This window comes from Rhipicephalus sanguineus, chromosome 4, assembly GCF_013339695.2.
Source record: "Rhipicephalus sanguineus isolate Rsan-2018 chromosome 4, BIME_Rsan_1.4, whole genome shotgun sequence".
NCBI classification, from domain to species: Eukaryota; Metazoa; Arthropoda; class Arachnida; order Ixodida; family Ixodidae; genus Rhipicephalus; species Rhipicephalus sanguineus.
In genome coordinates this window covers 100441518-100467301 of record NC_051179.1, presented here as the reverse complement: position 1 = coordinate 100467301, position 25784 = coordinate 100441518, and the positions used below count along the sequence as shown (strand labels likewise).

Here is a 25784-nt window from a genome sequence, read left to right as displayed (position 1 = left end):
CGCCCATTGCAGCCATGGCTGCAATCAGCGCTGCTACCCTACCTCGGGTCCGGCTCCGCTACCCTACCTCGGCTGCAGAACACAGTCGGAGAGCTTACTCACCTCATCCGACGGCTGGCCAACCACCGCAGTGGGTTCAAAGAACATGACACCTTGCGAATGGTACAAGCCCTTTTTTATAGCCGCATAGCAAACGGAACCCCTTATCTCAATCTAAAAACAGCGGAGAAAAAATCAATTTACTTATACGAAAGGCCATGAAGCGTGCCCTAGGACTGCCACCAAGTGCTTCTACGGACCGCTTGCATCGCATGGGTGTTTACAACGCATGGAAAGAACTCGCCGAAGCACACCTCATCAGCCAGGTTGAGAGACTCAAACTCTCACCCACTGGCCGACCAGTCCTCCGACGCACAGGATACGCAACCGTCATAGAACCCGATGACGAATGCAAGGGCAAGATACCGTCTCAGCTTCGAGAATTCCTGGAAGTTCAGCGGATCCCCCGCAACATGCAATCTGGACATCACCGAGGAATGCGGCTCGCCAGGAAAAACAACGTCAGCAACAACCACCGTAATGACCCACAGGTGCGATACGTGGACGCTGCCAACTATCCCCGACGTAGCGCCTTCGCGATTTGTGTCACGGACCACAAAGGGACGGCACTTGCAACGGCGACTATTCTGGCCAAACGCGCGGATAAAGCCGAAGAGGCCGCTATAGCACTCGCCACCCAAACAAACGACGATCCTATAGTGGTCTTTACCGACTCCAAAACAGCGGCACGCAACTACCTGAAAGGAACGATCTCCACAAGAGCCATAAAGATACTAAAATGCATTAAACACTCATCAGCACTACAACTGCTTTGTATGGGTTCCGGGTCATGAGGGCCTCGAAGGAAATGAAGCGGCACACACCGCGGCCCGCGAATGCATCACCCGGGCTTCCCCACACGAGATTTGAGGCCACCTCCCACACAAGAACGCCAGCAAAATAAACCGAATCAGTACCCTTAACCTACCATGGTCATTCCACGCCAAGTGTCCCAGTCGGGGCGCTCGACCAAAATCAATTTCTCTGAAAAAATCTGAGAAAATTACGCACATATCGACATTAGTTCTACAGTATTTCCCCGAAATATTTTGAGCGGCAAAAAATTTTAGGGCCCGTGAGCGCCATTTCAAATTCTCAATAAGGTGGAAAACCAGATACTAAAGAAAAATTCGCTATAAATATACCGTTTCACGGATTCATTCGAAACTTGCTTTTTGTGTTTTTAGGGCATCGCGCTTTTATTATAGGACAGTTGCTTAAAGTAGCTTTATATTTTTCACTCCTTAGCGCTTAGGTAAAATTGAGTAAATTGCAGCGTTTTCGGGAATTTTTTTGCAAAAGACAATTGTTGGCCAGATACATTGATTATTTTTAAGAAACTCTCCATAAAATGTACTATCTCCTAAAATTTTTGTATTGCGTGCGTGTGGCGCACAGGCCGTAAAATAAAATGCTGAACTTGGAAAATACGCTCCACTGGACTATGTTCAGACGTCTGTAGCACCCTAAGGTGGTCCAAGAAAAAATAAGCAGAAAAACGCATACGATTGCGAATCACAACAACTTCGTTCACAGAAAGTTTAATCGAAGTAGTTTTTGTTTTAGTCAAGAAACAAATTTTTGAAGTTGTGTCCCGCCATTGCATTATTTTGCTAGGGGGGCAATACAAGCCGACTGAATTTACTGCATAAAAACGAGGTAGTTTGTTAGTAGCACAAGGTTTTGAGTTCCTTTTGTTAGTGCTTTTAATTGTTTATTATATATCAAGGTGATAATAATTAGAGGCAAAAATATAACGATACCATTGGCTTAGATGCGAAAACTCTCCGATAATGAATCGCGTTACTTACTGCATGCGGATCTGAGAAGCAGTTGGCGTCAAAAAAAGTTGTCTGAAAGTTCATGTAAATCTCAGAAAGGAGGCGTGAGCGTGGCCATTTATAGCGGAACCAAACGCAGTTCATCTATGTATTCCTCAACGAACGGCGCATGATGTGACGACGCGGCGCGTATTCACGCATTCCGTCCGTCGTCCGCGACACTACGGACGGGATATGCCAAGCTACTTTTCACATCCTAATTTGGATGGTTGCGGGCAGCAGGTTTTGGTTAAAGTAGAATTTGTCTGTCCGGTAACATGCACTCTTTTACGGCTGTTAAGAGACCACAACAGCCTATTTTTGTGGCGTAGTTGTCCGGCGCCGCCGCCGCCGTCGCCGCCTCCGGTGTGCGTAAACAATGCAATAGGTTAATAGTATACGTTGTTGGGCTAGTTGGTTCATAATCTTCAAAATTGGCTAGCGCAAAAATCGACAAGGACTAAGAAGGAACACTGATGTCCTGTACATCAGTGCCTGTTTTGTACATCAGTGTTCCTTCTTAGTCCTTGTCGATTTTCGCGCTAGCCAATTTTGAAGAACGCAATAGGTAACGCGATTCATTATTGGGGGAATTTTTGCATCTAAGTGGTATTGTTATATTATTACCTCTGTTTATTATGTCCTTGATATGTAATATACATTATAAAGTACTAACAAAAAAACTGAAAACCACGTGCCACGAATACACTACCTGTTTTTTTTATGCAGTGAATTCAGTCGGTTTGTATTGCCCCCATAGCAAAATAATGCAACGGTGGTACTAAACTTCAAAAATTTTTTTCTTGACTAAAACAAAAACTACTCCTATTAAACTTTCTGTGAACGAAGTTGTTATGATTCTCAATCGTATGCGCGTTTCTGCTTATTTTTTCTTGGACCACCTTAGGGTGCTACAGACGTCTGAACATAGGCCAGTGTAGCGTTTTTTCTAAGTTCAGGATTTTATTTTACGGCCTGTGCGCCACACACACGCAAAACAAAACATTTAGGAGATAGTACGTTTTATGGAGAGTTTTTCAATAATAATCAATGTATTTGGCCTACAATCGTCTTTTGTAAAAAAATTCCCGAATACGCTGCAATTTACTCAATTTTACCTAAGCGCTAAGGAGTGAAAAATATAAAGCTACTTTAAGCAACTGTCCTATGATAAAAGCGCGATGCTCTAAAAGCACAAAAAAGCAAGTTTCGAATGAATCCGTGAAACGGTCTATTTATAGCGAATTTTTCTTTAGTACCTGGTTTTCTACCATATTGAGAATTTCAAATGGCGCTCACGGGCCCGAAATTTTTTTGCCGCTCTAAATATTTTGGGAAAATACTGTAGAACTAATGTCTGTCTGTCCGTAATTTTCTCAGATTGTTTCAGAGAAATTGATTTTTGTCGAGCGCCCCGGCTGGAACAGTTGGCGTGGAATGACCCACCATTTAACTGCTGCAACACTATCAGCTTGAACGGAGCCCTTAGAGAATACAAGTTGTGCTCCCTTCGTCAAAGCAATTGAACCCACGAACCTCTTAAAGGGATGCTGAGCGATAACTTCGCCGGCGGTGTTTTGTAGGTAGAACACTTAAAGATGACAAATACAACAAAGTTATTTGAAAGAAATGACGAGAAACACCTTTTTTTCAGTAATTTTCTGTCGTGGCTGGCGCCGTAGCGCCAACCGGTAGCAGCAGCAATACGTCATGACATCCCGCGCGCGCGTGGCCGCAGCAGCGGCGGGGACTGCGGTGCCTCCGGAAACATCAACTTCCGCAATGTGGTATATGCGCTATACCCCACTATTGTTGAATAAAAAATTGGCCACGTATCTGTGTGCTTCGCTGCAAATGTCGTCGAAAGACGATAGAGGTGCGCTGCGTTAGAGTTAACTCTACGCTGTGTGAGATATGGGTGCTATCTGGAAATAGGTCCGGAAACGAGCTTGTGCAGAGGGCACGGAGGAGGAAAGTTCTTTCCTTCCTCCGTGGCAGAGGGCTTTCGGCGGCGCGTCGGATGTTCAGCGCAGCCGCATTTTCAGTGCAGCTTAAGAAACTAGGGTCTTTAGAATTACGTGCTTGTATATTTTCTATTAAAGGAACACACCATCTAATACTTGCCTAGTGGTGCTGCGCTTCAGATATGCGTAATATTTAATTTTGATCGACAACGTTCATAAGTATGAACAGCCGCACCAGTTCAAGCTGAGTGGGCGGTAAGCAAGTGTTTCTACTTTGGCCGGCTGGTTGCATCGAGTGACAGACAGACAAGCAGAAAGGCAGACAGACAGACAGATAGACCAAAATTTCTGCGTATAAGTTCCGCAAGAAAGGCTATCGTCTTTAAAAGTCGAGGACGCCGACCACATGAGAATTAAAATGTATTGTTCTTTCGGCACCCATAACGGGAGCCTTGTTCACAATCTCCCATTGTGAACAATGCTCCCGTTCTGGGTGCGGAAACGTCAATATTTTTCGATTCTCTTGTGGTCGGCATCGTCGTCTTTCCATTCAATGATTCTTCCCAACCAGACGGGTGTCCGTCGGAGCCTTGATTTCACACCACTATCGTGATAAGCATGTGCGTCTTGCTTTGCTTGTCCAGCTATTCACTCTCGGAAAATTCTCGAACCGCTTAAGGTAGATAGCCAAGTTACCTGCCGTGGTGCATCCGACGGCGTCCGTCAGGCGTGAACTCCTTTAGGCGTCCGATGAACGGTGGGTGGCCTGAACACGGTGGCATATCGTTCTCCCTGATGCCTGCGTCTGCTTGTGTCCCGGCGGCTGTTTATCCCAGCTTCGTCGTCATTATTAAAGAGACGACAGTTGCAGAACTGGTTTATTGACGACGGCTGGTCGGTACACGCACATAATACTGCCACGCGCGCGTCTTTTACTGTTTGTATAACTGGTCTGGTTATTGATGGTACTCTTGTGGTGCAGACTCCAATCGGAGTTATTAGGTGACCCCCAGCGGTCCGGATTTCGGGGCCCTTCGAAGCAGTCCTAACTTCTTCGATCTTGAGGCGAATTGTCCACTGACGACGGAATAGTCGGCTCCAGTGTCGACGAGAGCGCTGATGTTGTGGCCGTCGAATAGTACGTCGAGGTCGCTAATCCTTCGTCTTGCGTTGCGGTTAAGTCGCGGCGTCGGGTCATGGCTAGGTCGCCTTGTCCCGCGGCTTCTACATCGCGTCGACAGGTCTTCTTCAGGCACCGAGGTTACGTCGTCATGTCTATGTCAGGCTTGCGTCTTGTTCTTGAGATTTCGTCACGGCGTCGTCGTCGGCGGCGGTGGATATTCGGTTAACCGCACCTCCATCGGTTGCTGCCCTTAGTTTTCCAGATACGGGCTATGTGACCGGCCCCGGGTTGGGCCATTGCAGTGGCGGCGCTGCGGTGAGACATAGCGTCCTGGTGACGGCGAACGGGAAGGTTGTCGGAGCGTTCACTGCGTTCCTACGAGGTAGTCGGTGATGTCGCGTGGTCTTTCACCCACTGTGGACGCGGCGCGTCAATGGCGAACCCACGCAGTCCCATCTGTCGGTACTGGCAGCGGCGGTAGGTGTGGCCAGCGTCTCCGCAATGATAGCAGAGTGGGCGGTGGTCGGGGGCGCGCCAAACGTTGGTCTTCCTCGGCGTGTATCGCTGGCCGGCTGGCGGGCGGTATGACGTTGGTGGTGGCGGCGGTGGTGCCTGGCGGCGGAACTGCAGGGGCGGCGCGGGGTCCTGATGTGGGCGAGGAGGGGGGCGTTGCGTCGGGCTGCAGCAGCCTAGCTCATTGCTTGTAGCAACGGCGGTGCCAGCTGAGGAACACCCAATAACTGTTGGATTTGCCCGCGTACAACGTCCGCAATCGACGTCACTTCGGGCTGTGCAAAAGGTAGGAGCTTTCGCAGCTCCTCTCGCACGATGGCTCGGATCGTTTTGCGCAAGTCGTCGGAGCCAAGGGCATGAACAGCTGCGCTGTCTTGAAATGCGCGGCGAGTGTACTGCCGGGTGCGCATCTCGAGCGTCTTCTCGATGATATTTGCCTCCGAGAGCAATTCTTGGATCGTCTCGGGTGGGTGTCTCATCAGTCCCCCGAACATCTCCTGCTTGACTCCTCGCATGAGAAGGCGAACTTTCTTCTCCTCGGGCATATCAGTGTCTGCATGGCGGAACAGTCGGTTCATCTCTTCCGTGTAGAGCACCACGTTTTCGTTTGGGCGCTGGATACGCGTTTCCAGCAGAGCTTCGGCCGTCTCCTTGCACATGACGCTCGTGAATGTGGTGAGTAACCTGATGCGAAAAATGTCCCTCGTTATCAGGTCTTGCTTTTGGTTCTCGAACCAGGTCCGAACGGCGTCTTCTAACGCGACGTATACGTGCCGTAGCTTGTCCTCACTGGTTTAGGTATTGAAGACTGCGACGTGGTCGTACGCTTCGAGCCAGCTTTTCGGGTCTTCAAATGACGATCCGCGGAACGTTGGCCGCTCCCTGCGTTGTTGTAGCACGACTGTCGCGGGCGATGGTACAGGGCCTGCATCGTTGCCGCCGTCGTGGTCATGACCTTTGTTTTCCGAGTCTTATCGGGTAGAAGCCCGTACTCTGGTGCTAGACCTCGTTGTCTGCGGCTGGCTCGCTGGTCGGGGTTGGCGTCGACGTCTTCTTTGCGACTTGGAGTGGGTTCACGGCTTGACGGGGCGTGCGGAACATGAATACCCAGTACATCCATCAGATGTCACGTGGTCGTGACGTCTACGAAGGTAGCAGTCAGCGTATCCAAGATGAAACTCTCTTATTTGGCCGAACTTGTGGCCGGGAAACGGAAAGTCAAATTACAGCAATACACACTGTACACTGACAGCGGCGAACAGAGCGTCGGCCGTCGATAAACTGAACATCGTCTTTTATACATCACGCATCGAACTTTCTAGCCTTATCACTAGTGGTTGCGCCAGCTCTGGAATGATCTTGGCTATTTGCGTGATGTGCGCAATCTTGGCAAAATGATCTACGACAATCTCGAATTTTCCAAGACATTCTAGCGCGGCCTGCGCAAGACAGCGATCACACGTGCACCGGACCAGTTACACAAACATAGTAAAAGAAGCGCGCGTGGCAATTTCAGAAGCCACGCCCCTAAGTTTGGGTGCCTATTTATTCTGCTATGGTGGCGCTGAAGTGCCACAAGCGTGTCCCCCACCAGGTTATAAGATACAAAATTTAGCAACTGCTTAGGAACTCCGTAGGCACAGGAATGCGAGCCTGTATTCGTGCCTTCTTCATCGTCAGTGATCCATATATTTTCTTTCCGCCATTTTATAATCATGTGCTGAAACGCCAGATCTTACGCGCGCAAAAGTACCTTTTCTTGCGGCACGTTTGAGGCGACCACTGAGAAGAGAAGCAAGGCATGCGAATGAGAAGACCGTGCGAACTGGGCCCCATCACGTTATCGCATTCTACTCTTAAAGGAGTCGTCTAATTTCAACACGCACCATACTTTATCATAAATGTTTGTAGTAGCTGCTTTCTAGTCATGTATAGGATCCGAATGTTTGAGCAACATGCCTTTAAGCTATGAGAGATTTGCAAAGTGCTAATTAAGAAAACTCGCCAAGTGCCCATATACTGACACGTCTGAGAACGCTTCAATACTTCTGGCTTTACGCGCAGGTATTGGCACATGGTTGCGTGCTAATGTTCCATAACTTATTTGAGTTCACTAATACTCACGGTACCCACTATATAAGTACATTCACCAGGCCGATTCTCTCAACTATAAAAGTTCAGAGGAAATTGTTTCCACTTTCTTGGAGGACGCAATGTCATAAATTACCAGATAATTTTGTTTTAGCGGCGACTCAAGTTGAATAATGTCAAACTTGTTTTAAATAAAAGATTCTTGCGTTTCTTTTTTGATAGCCTTTACTTCTTCCCTAGGTCACTGTAATTACCATGGAAGCAGGTTTACTACAGCCTTCAGTGCAAGTAGCCCTTGTCACAGTTTGACATGTTATGCCGAAAGTAAATCTGTGACAGCTCAATTGTAAGTGCCTTTTAAAGTTTCCCTTCAAAGCGACAGGTTATGAGCTGAAATGTGTAAAAAATTCGGCAGATCCCACGCATTCTGGGAATCGTTGTCACGCGAAGCAGTCAGAAAGTAGCTGTGTATGCTGCATTTATTTTTTTTTTGGCTTTGAACCAAGCGTTATGAGATAAATCAACGTCTTTTTGTAAATGCAGTAGTTGTGCGCGCATCGTGCGCTTACCAGGCATGCCGAATACAATGAAGTTTAAGGGATAACCTATGACCTAACGTAACGTTAGCACTTATGTTTGAGCGCACACGTCAGTTTTACTGAAATGAAGCGCACGCTACGGTGCTATTCACATTTCGCGTGCGACGCTGTGAATATCATGTCTATGTTATTTGTTAGTGTATAGCTCCGGGGTCGAGCAACGGTTAAATATAGCTTGCTCAGCTCCAGGAGTAAATATGCAATGTTTATTCGACTGTTATAAATGCGGAGTCAACACTGGAACCAAAGTTTACGTTAAGCCGACATCATGTCTGTAACGTATGAGTACGTAAGTATTGTTTATCACCTTATTATAAAATTACATAGCCAGCACAGCAACTGCAGTTGGCATTGCACCGAAATGATTTTGCACATAGCGTCTTTTTTTGAAGCAGTTTCGAGACCAGGCGTGTCTCTGTGGCAGAATACTTAACTGTCACGCAAAATGCCTGGGTTCGATACCTGCTCGGATCCTCAATTTTATTATTTGCGTTTGTGGGTTCAACGCGGCTGATGCCGCATTTTCTTGAGGATCTCCCACTTCAGTTACCAATGTCTGTTCTTGCCGTTTCTGGGCAGATATATGAACTGTGAATCACCTGTGGCGCATATCCGTACTCCACGGCCCGTAGTGTACGGGTGTGTGCCACACGTGACTGCAGGAAAGGGTTTCATGACGCACACTCCAGGATTTTAAATTCGCGGCATTTCTTAGCGAACCTCACTCATTTAGGCCGTTTCTGTCTATCTATCTATCTATCTATCTATCTATCTATCTATCTATCTATCTATCTATCTATCTATCTATCTATCTATCTATCTATCTATCTATCTATCTATCTATCTATCTATCTATCTATCTATCTATCTATCTATCTATCTAGTCGGCTACATGTGCACGCTCTACTGCTCGTCTCCATAACTTCTAATATACCAAAATTTGCACAGCAGAGGATCATCGTATGACGACCAAGATGAAGGACAATAGGAACACGATTCACTGGTCATGACATGAATAACACAAAACGCCTGCCGAGTACGTCTTAAAATGCTTTCCCTCAGTCACGTATAGCACATAACCGCATACCACAGTCTATGTTATGCGGGTATGTGCCGAGTGGATTCACAGTCTCAATCAACAAATTAACGGTGAACATACACATTGAAACGCAAGGCAAGTGAGGGAGGTGAAGACAGAACACCCCTTGAAGAGGCTCGACGATCGACACTCGTCCACGTGGTCCGCCAGAATGACGCAGTGTTCGCTTCATTTCATACAAGGCTGGGCGGTAGCCTCATGCTGATCGTGGATGACATCAGATTGATTGAGAGCCGGTTTGTGACACGCGAAGAAACTTACGGCATACGGCTGTACTACAGCAATGCGGAGGTCGATCGCTATAACGCACGTTGCCTCGACGCTGCGGACAACGTGTTATGTCATCCCGCATGGGACAACATATCTATAAGAAGGAGCAGCTACACAGGGATGCCCTGGCAAAGGTGGCCAGCATGAACGCGAGCGACATGGTTAGCCTGCCCGCCTCAATTTACCTGAGCATCCGCAGGCCGTACATGATCACGGCCAACATCGACGTAAGCCATCGGTCTCGTTAATGAAAACATGAGCACCTTTCGGTACATCCAGCGTGATGAACACGGCAACCCTTTGCGACTGTGGTTTGAATCTCTAAAGTCCACGGTAGGCATTGTCATCCCAGCGATGACGATGCACATCACTTACTGACACCCTCAATAGAATTGAAATACCTGCCCGTGGGTCTGCTAACCACCACAACCATGACACACGCCAGAAAAATATCTCGTGTAAGAGGGCACAGTTTTCACTTGCGCAAGCAAACGCCATAGCTATATATGATTCGCAAAGGATCACATACGCCCAGGTAGTCTTCAGCTACGCTAAGCGCCATCCACTGAAGCTGGTTTACGTACAACTTTCCGGGGCTACCAGCATCGATGATCTATACGTCACCAAGGCAAAAGGTGAGTTCAGGTTTCGGCATGTCACCCGCTCTATCGACACAGTCTCTCGACGACATGACCCAGCTAGCAAACAGACCTCTAGACATTTTCTTGCAACCGGGCTACAACCTTCATTCGGTGTCACAACCACAACAACCACTATCGCCGCTCTCAACGTATTCTGTGCACGCACACGTGCACGACCTCGAAAGAGACAGACTGCTCGCAGAAATTGGCATGTTAACATTTTCTAAGACTCGGAGCGACGAGCCTATTGCAATCATGGGGTTACAATGTATGGTCCTCAGCGAGGGGCTTCATTGCAGGTGCGGTGGCGTGGGTACATATAGGAGCACCACGATGCGCACCTTCAACGTAGCATGCATCCCACTTCGCTGGCCGCCAGACACCGAACACACACAGATAAGCAGCAGAACCGGCGAGGTCTGCGTTGCGCGCATCAATCACAAAAACAAAGACATTGCGCTAGCCGCAATCTACGTGAGAAATATCAAGAACCCCTTCCACACATGTACACGGGTTCGTGAAACTTGCGTGGGTTCTCCATCATACCGGTTAAGTACAAGCGCTTCATATCGGCTTACCGCGTCTGGTGTTGGTAATGCCTATGTTAACCCTTTCAGGCCCAGTGATTCCAATAGGAATAATCAATTCTCCAGGTCACTCGGCAAGCACCTGGTAAAGATAAAGCGTTGTTTTTTTTCAAGAGCTCATACTTAGCATCTGCTCTACGTATGGTGCCAACCTGGTACGTACAACAAAGCGAGGTCACCTGTGAACAAAGAAATTACAGAAGCAGTGATGCTGTTCGCGCATTTCTGATGATGACGATGATGTGCCTCTACACATGGCTCATACCCACTCTGGGGGATTGGCCAAGAATTGTAGATTTAAAACTACTAAGTTAACACAAAAGACAAGCACACATAAAAAGAACTAGTGCAATTTCGCTGAGGCAGCTTCTTTTACCACGGAGAGATAGGGCATTTATTTTAGTTTTGCGTCGAAAATTGGAATGTTGGCTATTGGGCATTATGCTATCACATCTAAATAATTGTTTGAGTAATGAATTAAGTAAAATAATGGAAATATTATTAAACAATAATTAATAATTAAATTAATTTCGACATTAATTACTCTTCATTTAAAAGTGTGAGCAAAGCTTTTTTTTTCATTTTTAGTTACCATGATCGTGCACATCTCAAAATTTAAAAACCGGTTGCTTACATTTAAAATAAATTAATTCGGGACGGAAAAGGTTAACGTGATAGCGTTAAAGAGCTCGTTTCGCCGAAATTCTGGTGTCGGCGACAACGTTGTTGGTTGTGAGCGAAAAATCATCTTGTCCGTGACCGAACCATCGAGAAAGATGCAAATAAAATAAATCATAAAAATATTCGGGTTGGGGTGAGAACCGAACCCACGAAGTCTGCGTGGCAAGCAGGTCTTCTACGTCAGAGACACGTATTACTTCAATCTTCTTTAAAAACACACAATATAAATATATGAACGTAATGTAGTGGTAGGAGTCTCCTTAACGCAGGTGGCATTGCGTGGCGGAAGCATAGAATCGCGCCAGGCGTGAAATGCGCAACGGGTGGGTGTTTTAAAGGCCCACCCATTATAAAGCGCTCAGACGTATTTAGTCCTCACCATCAGCAATAGCACCAACAAAGTGAGCAGATGCGTAGGTTCGCGTGTTGCCTTGCGGACGCGTAGTGGGCCCTTCGCTGATTCGCAAAAGGAAGAATTGTGGCGCAGTGGGCACTTCACAAGTGTACTTGCAACACGCATTCTAGGACAGTATGAAATGGCCAATGGTAAGCGCAAAGTCGCTCGTTCCTTAACGTGTGGCTGAGCCATGCACCGAGAACTGAAGACAGGCTTGTTATTGAGAAGTCGATGCGCACGGGGCCCAATTACGCTATCGCGTTATAGTGTTGAAGGCGAAGCTCAAGCGTCCTCCAAGTGTTTGCTATTGGCATGGTTACACAACTCTAAGCAACCGGTTATATAAGACGTGTGACTCTTCATCACATGTGTTTGCGCATACGATTTGCGCCTCATTTCGTAACGTCTCGCCCCAGTCACCATCCCGCTGCATGCTTTGAATTGCATCAATTCCCACTGTACGTGGGATCTCCGAAATTTTTCGCGTTACCGATTTCATGATCAGATAGTCATTTTCGTCATGTCCACATACCGTCCTGTGCCAATTTTCGCCAATACCGAGTTAATGAGGCGACTATGAGAGCGCCCAGACATAGATAGATAGATAGATAGATAGATAGATAGATAGATAGATAGATAGATAGATAGATAGATAGATAGATAGATAGATAGATAGATAGATAGATAGATAGATAGATAGATAGATAGATAGATAGATAGATAGATAGATAGATAGATAGATAGAAACGCTCAAAGTGCCTTTGGTTCGCTAAGAAATGCTTCGCATTTAAAAGCAGAGTTGCTTCGCTGGAAGCTAACCTTGCTAACGTGCAGCGCTGATGCATGCAGTTATCAGCGAACTTAATAGGGCTTTTGGGTCTGCATGCGTCTGCATATGGAATGTCAGAAGCATCCGTATTACTCCACCTAATGGCAGATTTTCTGCGTTAATTTATTCCTCAACGAGAACCGATGAGCTATATCGCAGTAAGCAAATTTAACCAATGAAAACCGGGTCATTCACCAAGAATATTTATTAAAGTTCAATAAATGTAACACTGTCACAATTGAGCGTACATGGTCAGTTGCCTGTTATTTTCTAATATATAGTTTTTCCACTCTATTATCTATGAACAATTTCTTCTTCCACATATGCATTGTGTGTGTGTTGTAACATCATTTCTTTTCAGCTTAGGAAAAACGCCAACGGTGTATCTATTTTAGGGATTATTGATAACATCATTGTAACTAAAATTGGTGTTCTTCAGTTTTTATATAATGTTATACTTATTAGCCTGTTACTATGGCAATTATTACCATATAAGTCAGAAGAAAAAGGGATAGGTGCATGCGTACAACTAGACTGTCTGCGTGAAGTCGGGATTGCCTCCAAAGGAGCGGCTTGAAAGAAATATATATCAGATATTCAGCGCTCCCATGTGTGCACTCAGCAGATGACAACCTCGCTCATTATCTACAGTGTGTTTTATGGACAATACAGCAATTTCATGGAAACGCCATGATAATCTGGCTCCTGTCGTATTGGGACATGAACTCTACGTCCAGGCGGAAATAATTTGCCGCAACTAAAATGATAGTGAATGACTTATTAAATGCGAAGCATTTCTTAGCGAACCTTTGGCAATTTAAGCGTTTCTATCTATCTATCTATCTATCTATCTATCTATCTATCTATCTATCTATCTATCTATCTATCTATCTATCTATCTATCTATCTATCTATCTATCTATCTATCTATCTATCTATCTATCTATCTATCTATCTAGCCGCCTACGCCTGTGTGCTCTCATGATCGCCTCCTTAACTTGGTAGGCCAGAATTGGCATGGGAGGGTAAGAGGACATGACGAATATGACTGTCGGGTCAAGACGTGAATAACGTGAAAATCCTGTCGCGTACGTCGTTAAACCCTTTCCACCATGCACGTGTGGCACATACCCATTTACTACGGGCCACGGTGTAGGGGTATGCGCCACAGGTGATTGAAAGTTTAGATCTACCCAGGAACAGCGAGAACATACATTGGTAATTTAAGTGCGAGAGCGTTAAGAGAAACCCACATCGGCAGCGTAGACCCGACGAATGAAAAGAATAAAATTTGGGATCCAGCAGGAATCAAACCCAAGCATTCTGCGTGGTAATCAGGTATTCTACCGCAGAGCCACGCAAGGTCTATAAACTGGTTTGGTAAAACAGCCCATGCAGGCGTAATATCTGCGCAGTGTCAATTGTGGTTGTGGTGCTGGCTATCTAATTTTACAAGAAAGCAATAAAGAAAGACTACATGATACTCTACAATATGTACTCCTACGATACAGGCGTCATATCAGATTAACGTCTGTGGTTTCAGGTTGGCTCCGCTTTTACAGCAGTCTAATAAACATTACAGTTGTATTTCAATGATTCGGCAAGCTATATTGAAGCATTGCTCGACCCCGGAGGAATACATTAACGAAAGTTACATGTCATATTCACATCATCGCACCCCAAAGAGCACTTAGTCCGCCAGAACGACGCGGTGTCCTCTGCATTTCTTACGAGGCTGGGTGATGGCCTCATGCTGACCGAGGATCATGCAGAATTTATTAACAGCCGCTTTGTAGACTAGGCTACGTACGCCACATACGCCCAGGTAGTCTACGAATACAACAAGCGCCATCCACGGATGTTGGTCTACGTAGCACTATCCAGGACTAGCAGCCTCGAAGGCCTATATATACCTAACCAACGCGAAGGGTGACTTCAGATTTCGACATGTTGCCGGCTCTACCGACAGACAATTTGTCGACGAAATGACCGAGGCATCCATGATTTCCAACAGCTGTATTATACCTCATACTTCACTACGCATGGACCCCTCGTCACGTGATCATGACTGGATCCAATAACAAGTCATGACTAGCTGCTGGTGCTCACAGACCACGGTGATGATGACCTTGGCCAACAACTGTCAAGAGCCTCTTCCACACACGCACACGCGTTCGTGAAACGTGCATCCGTTCTCCATCACAAGGGAGAAGTATAGGGACTACATATCAGCTTACCGCTTCTGGTGTTGGTAAAACCCACCTCGCCGTTGGCAGCGTTACCCAACTTTAAACAACTAGTTATATAATACATATGCGGCTCTTCACATATATGTGTGCGTATAAAATATATACAAATCTTTAGCGTCATTTTGTAACATTTCGCTCAGTAAAAAAATATTCGCCACAGTGACCTTCCCGCCGCATGCTTCGCATAACATCGACTCCCACGCAACATGGGATCTGCCGAATTTAAACAAAACCAAGATTACGGGAATATGTGTATCTTGATCTTGATAGGAACTCTAAGGAGAAGTCCTACTTGTACCCATAGCAATGTAGAATGAAGCTCTCAGCCCACACGGTGACTAATAGGCACCGTGCGATAGAGTTGTCGAAACGCGACAGCAATGTAAAAACCCCGCGAGCATAACCTTCCTCCTGACGGCGGTTACGACGAGCGGCATATCAAGCTGCTCTAGCCTTTACCGTTCTGACGAGCTTTCGCAGTCTTCTCCGCCCGCTACTAAAGCCTGGCGCATCGTCACCTATGCTGGGCTTCAACAGCACACAAGCAGAGCTCTGATCGTGAAGTCCAGCGCATCAGCATATATATATATATATATATATATATATATATATATATATATATATATATATATATATATATATATATATATATATATATATATATATATAATATATATATATATATATGCGAGGATGAAGTTCAATGGATCCGGTGGGAAATGCAGTCGAGAAAGGAAGACAAAACGTACGAAACAAACTTTACTAACGTTTCGGCAGGAGGGCCTGCCTTCGTCAGAGTGAATTTCACTCTGACGAAGGCAGGCCCTCCTGCCGAAACGTTAGTAAAGTTTGTTTCGTACGTTTTGTCTTCCTTTCTCGACTGCATATATATATATATATATATATATATACATTGACAGAGAGAAATCTTATTGGACCAAAGGAGTCCAGCACGTAGGCCTCAGAGACCTATGAGCTCTTCCCTTAGGCTTGTGTGCCTATTGGGTACTCGTATTGGTAAATAAATTCAGGCGTGTCCAGGGGCGATTACCATTATTAACTCGGCTAATTCCTGAAAAGACGAGTCAAATCGTCAGGTCATCAAGTTGATCTTGACGGGTTGTCGTAGTCGTGAACTCCCAATAAAATACGGTTTCGATTGCTTATGTCGCACAAATTTGGTGCATTTCCGTTTTATTCCGATGAGTATTTGTGGCACGGGTTGTCAGATGGGAATTTTTAATAGCCTAAGAGTACATATGGCGGTGCCTTAAATTACCTTCTCCTTTTTACATGGCCAGAGTTAGCTTTATCCTAAATTGTAAATTTGTATTTGTTTTGTTGGAATCGTTAGTACTGAGCACAAATATATTAAATACGTATGCTCAAACCTTCCAGTATACTATACAATATGTACTCTGAAACGGGTTTTGGAGTTTTGCCAACATTTAGGCTGCCTCATCATGAAATCATTCGCACCACAATATAAGCGATGCACCGTGTATCAAGGTAGCTACAGGCAATTATAGTTATACCCTCGTCCTCACCATTACCTTGCCTCCTCCATTCATGACGAGGTGGCAAGGTAATACCCAGGCATTGCTGGCGACCGCAGGGCGCTCAACAGGCAAAGCTTCGTCGACTGCGCTCGGCTACAGTGTACCAGATCTCGGCAGCGGGCGCCGTCTCACAACAGAGATGAAGCGCGGAGTGATTTAGTTCTGCTCCGCCAGGTCCCGCCACACTACCATCCGTTCGTATTAACTATATAGCGTTAAAGAGCTCGTTTCATAGAAATTCTGGTGTCGGCGCCGGCGCCGGTGTCGGCATCGTTGGTTGTGAGCGAAAAAGCATCATCTTGTCCGTGACTGAAAAATCGAGAAAGATGCAAGTAAAATAAAATATTTAAAATCTTCGGTTCAAGTAGGAATCGAACCCAGGCTGTCTGCGGGGCAAGCAGGTGTTCTGCCACAGAGCCACGCCAGTTTTTTTTCTCTATTTCTTGGTATTTTTTACAAATGTGCGTAATTAGCATACATAGCGAACAAAACTCAAGGAGGCCTCCACTCTTCATGAAATGAACTGCTTTAATGCCGTTTTAGGACACAGAGTTATTTTATACTTCTTTCTGTGTAACCAAAGAGCCACTCCATGGCTTGGAACTGCACTGAAATTAACTTTCATGCTTCACAAACAGACGCGTCCTGTAAACATGTGTCACAGTACGCGATGTGATATCGCAGTAAAACATCGTACAAGCGTACATTGCAATCGGGCGTCTCACCATGTGAATTGCATAACGAGTTGGTGGTTTAAAGCCGGCCACCCATTACAGAAGGCACACAACTTACTGCGCGTAGCCCTTAGGAACACGAAGTGGGTGCATCGCAACTTTGAAAAAAACATCACGCGCGTAATTGCTGCTAGTTTAAGGCACACCACCCATTACAAAGGGCATGCACACGTAGTGGGTTGACTGCTGTGATAAAAGTGCTGTTAAAGAGAGCGGAAACCTTATACCGTTACTATAGGTATGTCCTGTGTGTGCGTATGCGTGCATGTGTTTGTGTGGCTGGCTGGGCCACTGAATATAGTGACAAGCGAAACATAGCGCGATGAGGATGAGGCTGGATAACGCTATCGCGTTCAACTCTTAAAGGCAAAACTTAAGCGTTCCCCATTTCTTTAAAAGAGAAGCGGTTTAGCAAATAATTCCTTGTCCGGCGAACCAAAAAAAATTACAGCATATTCTCGGGTGAATGATGAACAGCTAGGGCGAAGCTCCTGAAGCAATCATGGTTACACCGTGAAATGTTCAGTGGTTTCGCCCAGCAGTAATCAAAGCGATACGCCGCTTTGATTACTGCTGCGCTCGCTTGGCGGCATACTCTCGAGCTCGCACCTCGGGATCCTGCCAACGAGCACGAGACGCAGCGGCCTTCCGCACCCGGCGCTCCTCGTCCTCCATGGTCCGCCAAGCAGCACGATCCGGCAAGCGCACTCCTCCACGTACGGCGATGATCAAGGAGAACGAGAGACAACGGGCGCAGCAGCCAATCTGAGAGCAGCGGCACCTACACCGCCATCAAGCGTGCATTCACCCAACCGCCATATTGCACACATCTCTATGGGACAGCGCCATCTAGTATAACGTCACCCAACTGCAGTTTGCATGCACCTCTATGGGACAGGGCGATCTATTGAATGATACGGGAGATGCGACGGCGGGGGAACGCCGGACGGAGCGACGACCGACCAGGTGATGCTATAAGGAGCTTCGCCCTTAAAAACGATCGCCATCATAAACAGGTATGCGCCACAGAAATTCGGTAAATCTCACTTCTCACCACTGGTCGACTAAATATGAAAAGCGCAGCAATTAGCCCAACAAATGGCGGCGAGCCGAACACCCCGAGTACACACGACGAGAGAATACTCAAGAAAGCGAAAGGTAACGGTGGCTGGATGAAGACTCCGAAGCGATGGAAGGCCTGCACCAAAGACGACGTGCCCGTAGATTTATGAGCTGTGCGAACGCTTGGTTTAGGCGCGAGGTTCTGTGTATGTAATTTGGACATCCTTGTCGTGTCTGTGACTGTATGTGGTTTCCCTCGAGCTTGTCTGCGCTCAGAATCAACGTTGAAACAACCTAGAAGCAACACGATTAGTCTTCATAATATACCAGTTACGCTGTTTCGAGCCTTGCATGGCTTAGTGCAAGGTTGGGCAATTTTTTTTTATTCTCCAGCACGTTGACAATTGGCAAACGCAGGCGGACAAAGAAAAAGTATTTGAGAACGGTCACGGATAAGCATAACCTCAGGCAATATGGTTGTATCTTCAGGGGTGAAGTTACAGCCGCACACTAATGGATCCTGGCGTTGATCGGCTGACGAAAGCCCGACGCTTACTGGAGCGACGAGCAGAAGCGACCCCACTCGCCAGATGGCTTTTAAGCCTTACACAATGCCGCAGCTTTACAAGTGTCCAATCGCCAGATTAGCGTCGCACAGCTCAGCTAGGGCAATACATAGTCTACGAGAAAAGAATGCTCGAGATAAACACTGTCGCGCAGCTACCGTCAACACGGAGCACGTTGTAACACGCAGACGACGTTCGCAGCCCACCGAGGGATAAGTGATGTAGGCTGCACATATCCACTTAAATCGGTTGCCGGTGCTACGTAACATGAAACAGTCCTACGTAGAAAGGGCGCGAGAATGTGAAAACTCGTTCTGCTGAGCCGCTGCGATCTGTAGCGGTTCACACGTTGGAGGTCTTGTAATGAATTAGATATTTGACGCAGAGAGCTTCAATCAGTCTGAAAATGATTATTATGCTTTGCTGTACAGGCTCAATGCGTTTATGCAAAATCGTCAAAACCGGTTCAGGTTCCCTTTAACGTTTGTTTTGTCGGAATTCTGTTTTCTGACTCATTCGCTTAGCCTGGCGTCCTTATTCCTGATAAAGCAGAGCAAGACATTACAGATGCCTTGATGACAAGGACCTTTCGTGGAATCACTGCAGAGAAGTCACCGGACCCCAGCCTTCCAATGGGTTTAACCCTCTGTGCTGCCCATATCTCATCTGTCCGGAAATGACAGGTACGCCGAAACTAAAAGAATAAGTATTAGTGTGTAGAAACATGTTCTGTGTTTGAACCTACAATAATCAACCACTTTTGTGGAATGCAATATTTTATGCTTCTTTTTACGCTTCTTTACTTCATCATGAGTGACACATATCATTAAAAGAACAAGTACGGATATACAAGAAGAGTGGTTGTTTCACATATGAGTAATCGAAATATTTTATGAAGTTATACTTGCGCTCTCTCTTTCCAATTATTCATGAAGTATGACGCGCTCAAAAGGCGCATTTTTTCAATTTATTGCCAAATGTGCTTGATGTCATAAATATTTCACATGACAATAGGCACGCGGAAACGACTACCAGAACAGGTAGCATACTGCATGAAATTCAAGAACGGAGGACTGAGAGATAACTGACACATGAACGGAGAAAAAGAAGAGAAAACAATTATTGCGTAACTAAAAGGACTTCGGTGCGTGCACTCGACGAGTAGCTACCTATGCTGGATGATATTTTTTTTTTGGCTTTGTGATAACCGTTACGAGGTAGAATGAAGTGTTTGTGGGAATGGAGTAGTTGTGTGCATATTGTGGGCCTATTTGGCGCTTTAACTACAGTGGCGCTTAAAGGGACACTAAAGGCAAATATTAAGTCGATGTTGATTGTTGAAATAGCGGTCCAGAAACCTCGTAGTGCTACTTTTATGCCAAGGAAGTGCTTATTTTGAAATAACATCACGTTTTAGTGGTCCGCATCGCGTTAGAGCAATTCAAGTCACCCGCCTGAAATGAGACTGTGATACGTCACTTCTGCGGTGCCCAACGTTGCCCGCCTTTACTGCGCGGCCGCCGACACTAGTAGCAGCAGAGCGAAAGTAGCGGGAGCCACAGCAGCAACAACGGCCATCAAAGCCATCGAAGCTTGCCGCAATCGCCGCAATGGATGTGGACGGAGAACTTGACAGCGAGACATTGGCTCGCGACGCTGGGATGTACGCCGCGGCATTACGCGATCCCGAAACTACCACTGAGACGCGACAGCGTGAGCGGAGCAGGGCGCCGGGCGAAGCGCAGTTTGGCGAAAACGGAACCTTTCAACCACGCGCGCCGTTTCCCATGGCAACACCACAAAGGTTCTTTTTTCCATGAATCAAACAGAAACGAACAAACAGCATTTTATTACGTCTTTTGATGCACGGAAGGTTCTTTTTTTTGCTGCTAGTTTGATTACTAGTGATTTATTGTAGGCAGACTCTCATACGTCATCGGGATCACTTCGAAAATGTCCCACTCGTGGCGCTCATCATGTGATACATTTAGCTTAATTTCTCGGTAAGTAGGGCACTGCTGCTGATAACATTGCCGTTTTAGGAGTTGTCATACATTGAGCTTTCACTCTGACATAAATTGTTATTTGCGTTTAGTGTCCCTTTAAAGGGTACTCAATGAAAAAACGCTGCGCGAAAAAGACAGACTAGAGGAAAACACTTACAACAGACGAGCGCAAACTATAAACAACTGATTTTTATTTGAAGAAACATGAATGCCTATACATAAAAAAATAAACCATTATCACCATCATGGCGTATTAAGGCTGGATCGCGACATAAAGGCAACCACATATTTTTGAAGTGCACTGACGCGCAGCTAATGAACGTGTCTCCTGCACGTGCAATGTGAAAGGCTTCGAGGAACTCCCTCTCTAGTCTATCCCCGGATCATGTCAAACATTTGGTCAGATTAAAAAGTGAACGGTAGTTGCAACGCTTGCAGTGCACTGCCATATGGCCACCTGCATTGTTGTTCACTGTCCTGTTTTACTCTAGCGTCCTCTCATTGTAGCAGCCCCCCGTTTGTCCTATATTCACCTTGTTGCAACTTATGGGAACTTCATACACGACATCTTTTTTTTTTGCACCGAGTTTAGAGACTCGCATTTTTTTTGTGCAAGCAGCCAGTTTTACTTATCTTAACAATGGACAAATCTTGGAAATTTTACACGGGGCACTGAAAACAAGATTCACATTATATATTTTCCCAACCGCCTTAAGATTGTGTCAAACTCCATGCCAATTGGGAATCACATGCAACCTTTTCCTATCGGCTAGTTTTTCTTGACTACCCGGCTGTCTTTTCTGTTTGAGTTTTTGAAGAAGCTTATTCCAAACGCTGTGAACTAAAAAGGATGGAAAGCCCACTTGAGTCAGCCTGGTTACCTGGTTTTGAAAGCTAGTTTCTACTTTGTGTGTGCAGGAGTTACTTAGTGCTGCCTTTAAGCCCGTCATAGCGACTCCCCTCTTCACTAACATAGAATGGACACTGTCATACGATTAGAAGAGCGATGAATTGGGCTAGTTGGTGGTCGTTCATGGTTTCCTTGTTGTGCTGCAGATGACGAGACGAGGACGGTAGGTCGATACACCTGAACAAGGGAGGCATTTGTATTTGCACTGGACCTCGGGGCACCTAGGTATACCAGGAAGACAACGCGAGAACACACAAATGCGTAGCATGGCACTATCAGCGCAGTGTAAATACTTGAAATTACTTCGGGCAGTGTACCTGAATAACATGAAGTGCTACTGCCCTGGTGACGAAAGAACCGAAACCATGTGCAACCACAGCTCTCTCACTATACATGAAACTTGATCGGCATGTATGTAAGGCAACTACTACCATCAGCAGGTTGCATTTCGGCACTACAGTCCCCTCGGATTGAAACGCGACTATTAAGGGCTAACTAATGCACGTACTATCGCGCTCAGTATGAGCTACATCACGCTCATACATCACGATGCGCGCTCGCAGATAGAGCCAAACTATCTCCCTATAACTAAAAAATATGCCATGATGGGCGCCACTGTACAACATTGCAGAGCGTTCGACCATGCTCGCGTAATGTAGCTCATACTGGGCGCGATAGTACAGGGGTGGTCAAAAGCTCCCAGGCCGCACCACCCGGCCGACTAGCAGCAGCTCACTGCTCTCGGGGCGCTGACCATCGTGATCACGCCTTCGCGCACGCTGGCGCCGAGCATGCACGCGGCGGGGGCTGTGCATCTATCTCTTTTTATCTCCTTGATAAGAAAGTGACGGATAAACTTGGTGCGTCGTATTCTCCCAGTACTCGCTCTTGGAAATTAGCGTTAGCTACACTTGCCTAGCCGGAGCCGATTTCGCGTGGATCGTCATGAGCCGTGCTGCGCATGCGCGATAATCAGTGATGTCACACAGCTGGCTCACCGGAGCCGGCATCTCACGCGCTCTCCGCCACCGCCGCGCGCGGCTCGCCGCTCCTTGTCTGCGCGTTCCGGAGGAGTGTCGTCGTAGCCGCGGCAGAAAAAACTGGCGCCGGCGCGCGCGCAGACTCCGCCACCGCCGCGCGCGACTCGCCGCCGCCGGTCTGTGCTTTCCAGAGGGGGTGACGTCGTAGCCTTGGCAGACGTACTGGCGCCAGCGCGTGCGCAGCTATTCACCTTCGCTGTGCAGTCGTCGTCTGACACTGTGCTGGAGCCGCTTGATAGCGTCTCTCACTGGCATTTGCAGGTGCGTAACGCCATGGAGAAGGAGAGCGAAAATGCTGCTCAACGGCGCAGAAGAGCCGCGAAGCTTATCTCATCGAATCTCGAAGTAGTTGCCTGCCAATTAGCGGTTAAGCGTACGAAGAATGAACAGAAGAAAGCTAATAATCTTAGACAATCTGGAAAGCTAAGACTAATCAGATGAACGTTTGCTAACGCTACTTATATCCTGGCATAGCCGAGCTAAGCCACTGCAAATGGCTTTACTGCTGTGTAGCGTGTAGCGAGGTGGCAGTGTTCCGGACACTGACGCATCATGCTTGCGGCCACGTTCAGCTAGACACCGTAGGCATTACCGTAGTTTTCGGCTTCCTGGAGAATAGTTGATACTGTGACGCGCTGTCTGAACACAAAGAAAGACACACAAACACACACACACACACACGCGCGTGATACACAACATGAGCGCGAACAACTGTTGTCTTTTTGTGAAAAAATGACATATATATATAAGGTTAGAGAAAGAAGGACACGAGTAACCACACAGGAAGAGAAGAACCATCCATGTCACGCCTCAAGCCTGTCCACGCCTTATGTCTAAAGTTCTTTGTGAAAATAACACTTCATCATCAGTCATATTATCGACGGCGCACTAACACCCAAATCATTGCCGATGTTGCGCGTCGTCAAGCCTTCGGTGATGTCCCTTTCTCTTTTATCTCCAGATCGCGATACAACTGTGGTGCTTTCATGATCTGGCTGTCATTGACACCTGCTGTAGTAGGTAGCGAGGTTGGCAGGGTTACAAATGTGCCTCTTGTTATAATTATGCTCGCGTAAACGTGTGTTAATGCACCTACCAGTTTGTCCAACGTACCGTTTGCCGCGAGATAACAGAATACAACATACTATATAATTTTCACAAGGTACAAACTTGTTCACATGAGTATGGCTTGGTGGGCTAGTTGGTATTGCATCTTAAAGGCTACAGCGCACAAAGACGGGGACAACAGAAGAAAACACAGGACGAAGCGCCGAACTGCAACTGATACTTTATTCTCTGAAGGAGGAACCTTATATGCGCACATCGAGCCAATGAAAGCGATATTAGGCACAGCACCAACACGAGATAAAGTTACAACCAACTAACACTCATTATTTTGTGCACACGGCCTAAGACATGTTTCCGTTCAAAAATTCTATCTCCTTAGTGGAGAGGGTCACAGAGGGAGCACTCACGCAACTGTCTTTTTGGCGATCAATTTCATACGCTTCAATCACTTCACGTGTCAGCTTATCCGTTTCCCTTTCTGATTACCGAGCACTGCCCGAAAAGTGGTTCACATGCACAAGTCCTGCAGTGCATTGACAAGTGGCCTGATATGGCTGTCTTTCCTACCAAATTCTTATGCTCCCTGAGCCTATCGTTGATACATCTACCAAGGGATTGTCCAATATATCTTTTCCCGCGCTCAAGGGCAGCGAGTAGACTATATATTCTTCACAGTCAACAAACCGCTCCCCATGTCTTTTGGCGCATCCTTCTTTTTTGTTGCCATCAGCGTTAACAAGCATACATAGTTTTGAAAGCTTGTTAGGGGCGGAGAAGACTACATCGACACCAGCACGCATCCTATCTTTTTGAGATTGTGCCCGACCTTATGCATGTACGGCACTACTACTAACTTATCTTTCTTTTTCTTTATCGCCTGGCCTTGCTGATCACCACGCTTCATCTCCCTTAGCAGGACACGAGCCACCGAGTCAAGCATATGGCGTGTCTAAGGAATTCTTTGCGGAAGTCTTGTTTGCATTCAACAGAGAGTACCTTCTTTGCTCAAACCACTCGCCTGGTCTCGGCTGGGTCTTCGATGTAGTCTTCTCCGCCCCTAACAAGCTTTCAAAACTATGTATGCTTGTTAACGCTGATGGCAACAAAAAAGAAGGATGCGCCAAAAAGACATGGGGAGCGGTTTGTTGACTGTGAAGAAGGTATAGTCTACTCGCTGCCTTTGAGCTGCGGGAAAAGATATATTGGACAATCCGGTAGATGTATCAACGATAGGCCAGGGAGCATAAGAATTTGGTAGGAAAGACAGCCGTATCAGGCCACTTGTCAATGCACTGCAGGACTTGTGCATGTGAACCACTTTTCGGGCAGTGCTCGGTAATCAGAAAGGAAAAAACGGATAAGCTGACCGTGAAGTGATTGAAGCGCATGAAATTGATCGCCAAAAAGACCGTTGCGTGAGTGCTCCCTCTGTGACCCTCTCCACTAAGGAGAAGAATTTTTGAACGGAAACATGTCTTAGGCCGTGTGCAATAATAGTGTTAGGTTGGTTGTAACTTATCTCGTGTTGGTGCTGTGCCTAATATCGCTTTCACATTGGCTCGATGTGCGCATATAAGGTTCCTCCTTCAGAGAATAAAGTATCAGTTGCAGTTCGGCGCTTCGTCCTGTGTTTCTTCTGTGTCCCGTCTTTGTGCGCTGTAGCCTTTAAGATGTTCACATGAGTACAAACATATTTGAGTTTTCCTCTGATTAAAGCCGTTAACTTGGTGACCGAGCGGCATTAGTTTGTTAGGCGCCGTGAAAGTCCTGGGGATGCGCACCTACTTCCAATCTTTTTCAGTCCATGCGAAACACCGAGACGTAGGCAATACTAAATACTTTAAAACGCGCGTTTAAAGGCGGCCGGGCATGCTCTA

General features: G+C 46.5%; 1 protein-coding gene across 5 annotated transcripts in view; it reads left to right on the top strand.

Annotated features, from left to right (window-relative positions):
• LOC119390467 (uncharacterized) overlaps window positions 1-25784 on the top strand; it is a 427803-nt gene that overhangs the window by 42600 nt on the left and 359419 nt on the right. Inside the window, exon 9 of one of the 5 annotated variants that reach the window (XM_049414844.1) lies at window positions 7851-7875. The exons of the other annotated variants lie outside the window; for them this stretch is intronic. Coding sequence (XP_049270801.1) covers window positions 7851-7875 — 25 coding nt within the window. The remainder of the gene's footprint in view (window positions 1-7850; window positions 7876-25784) is intronic. 5 annotated transcript variants of the gene reach the window in all.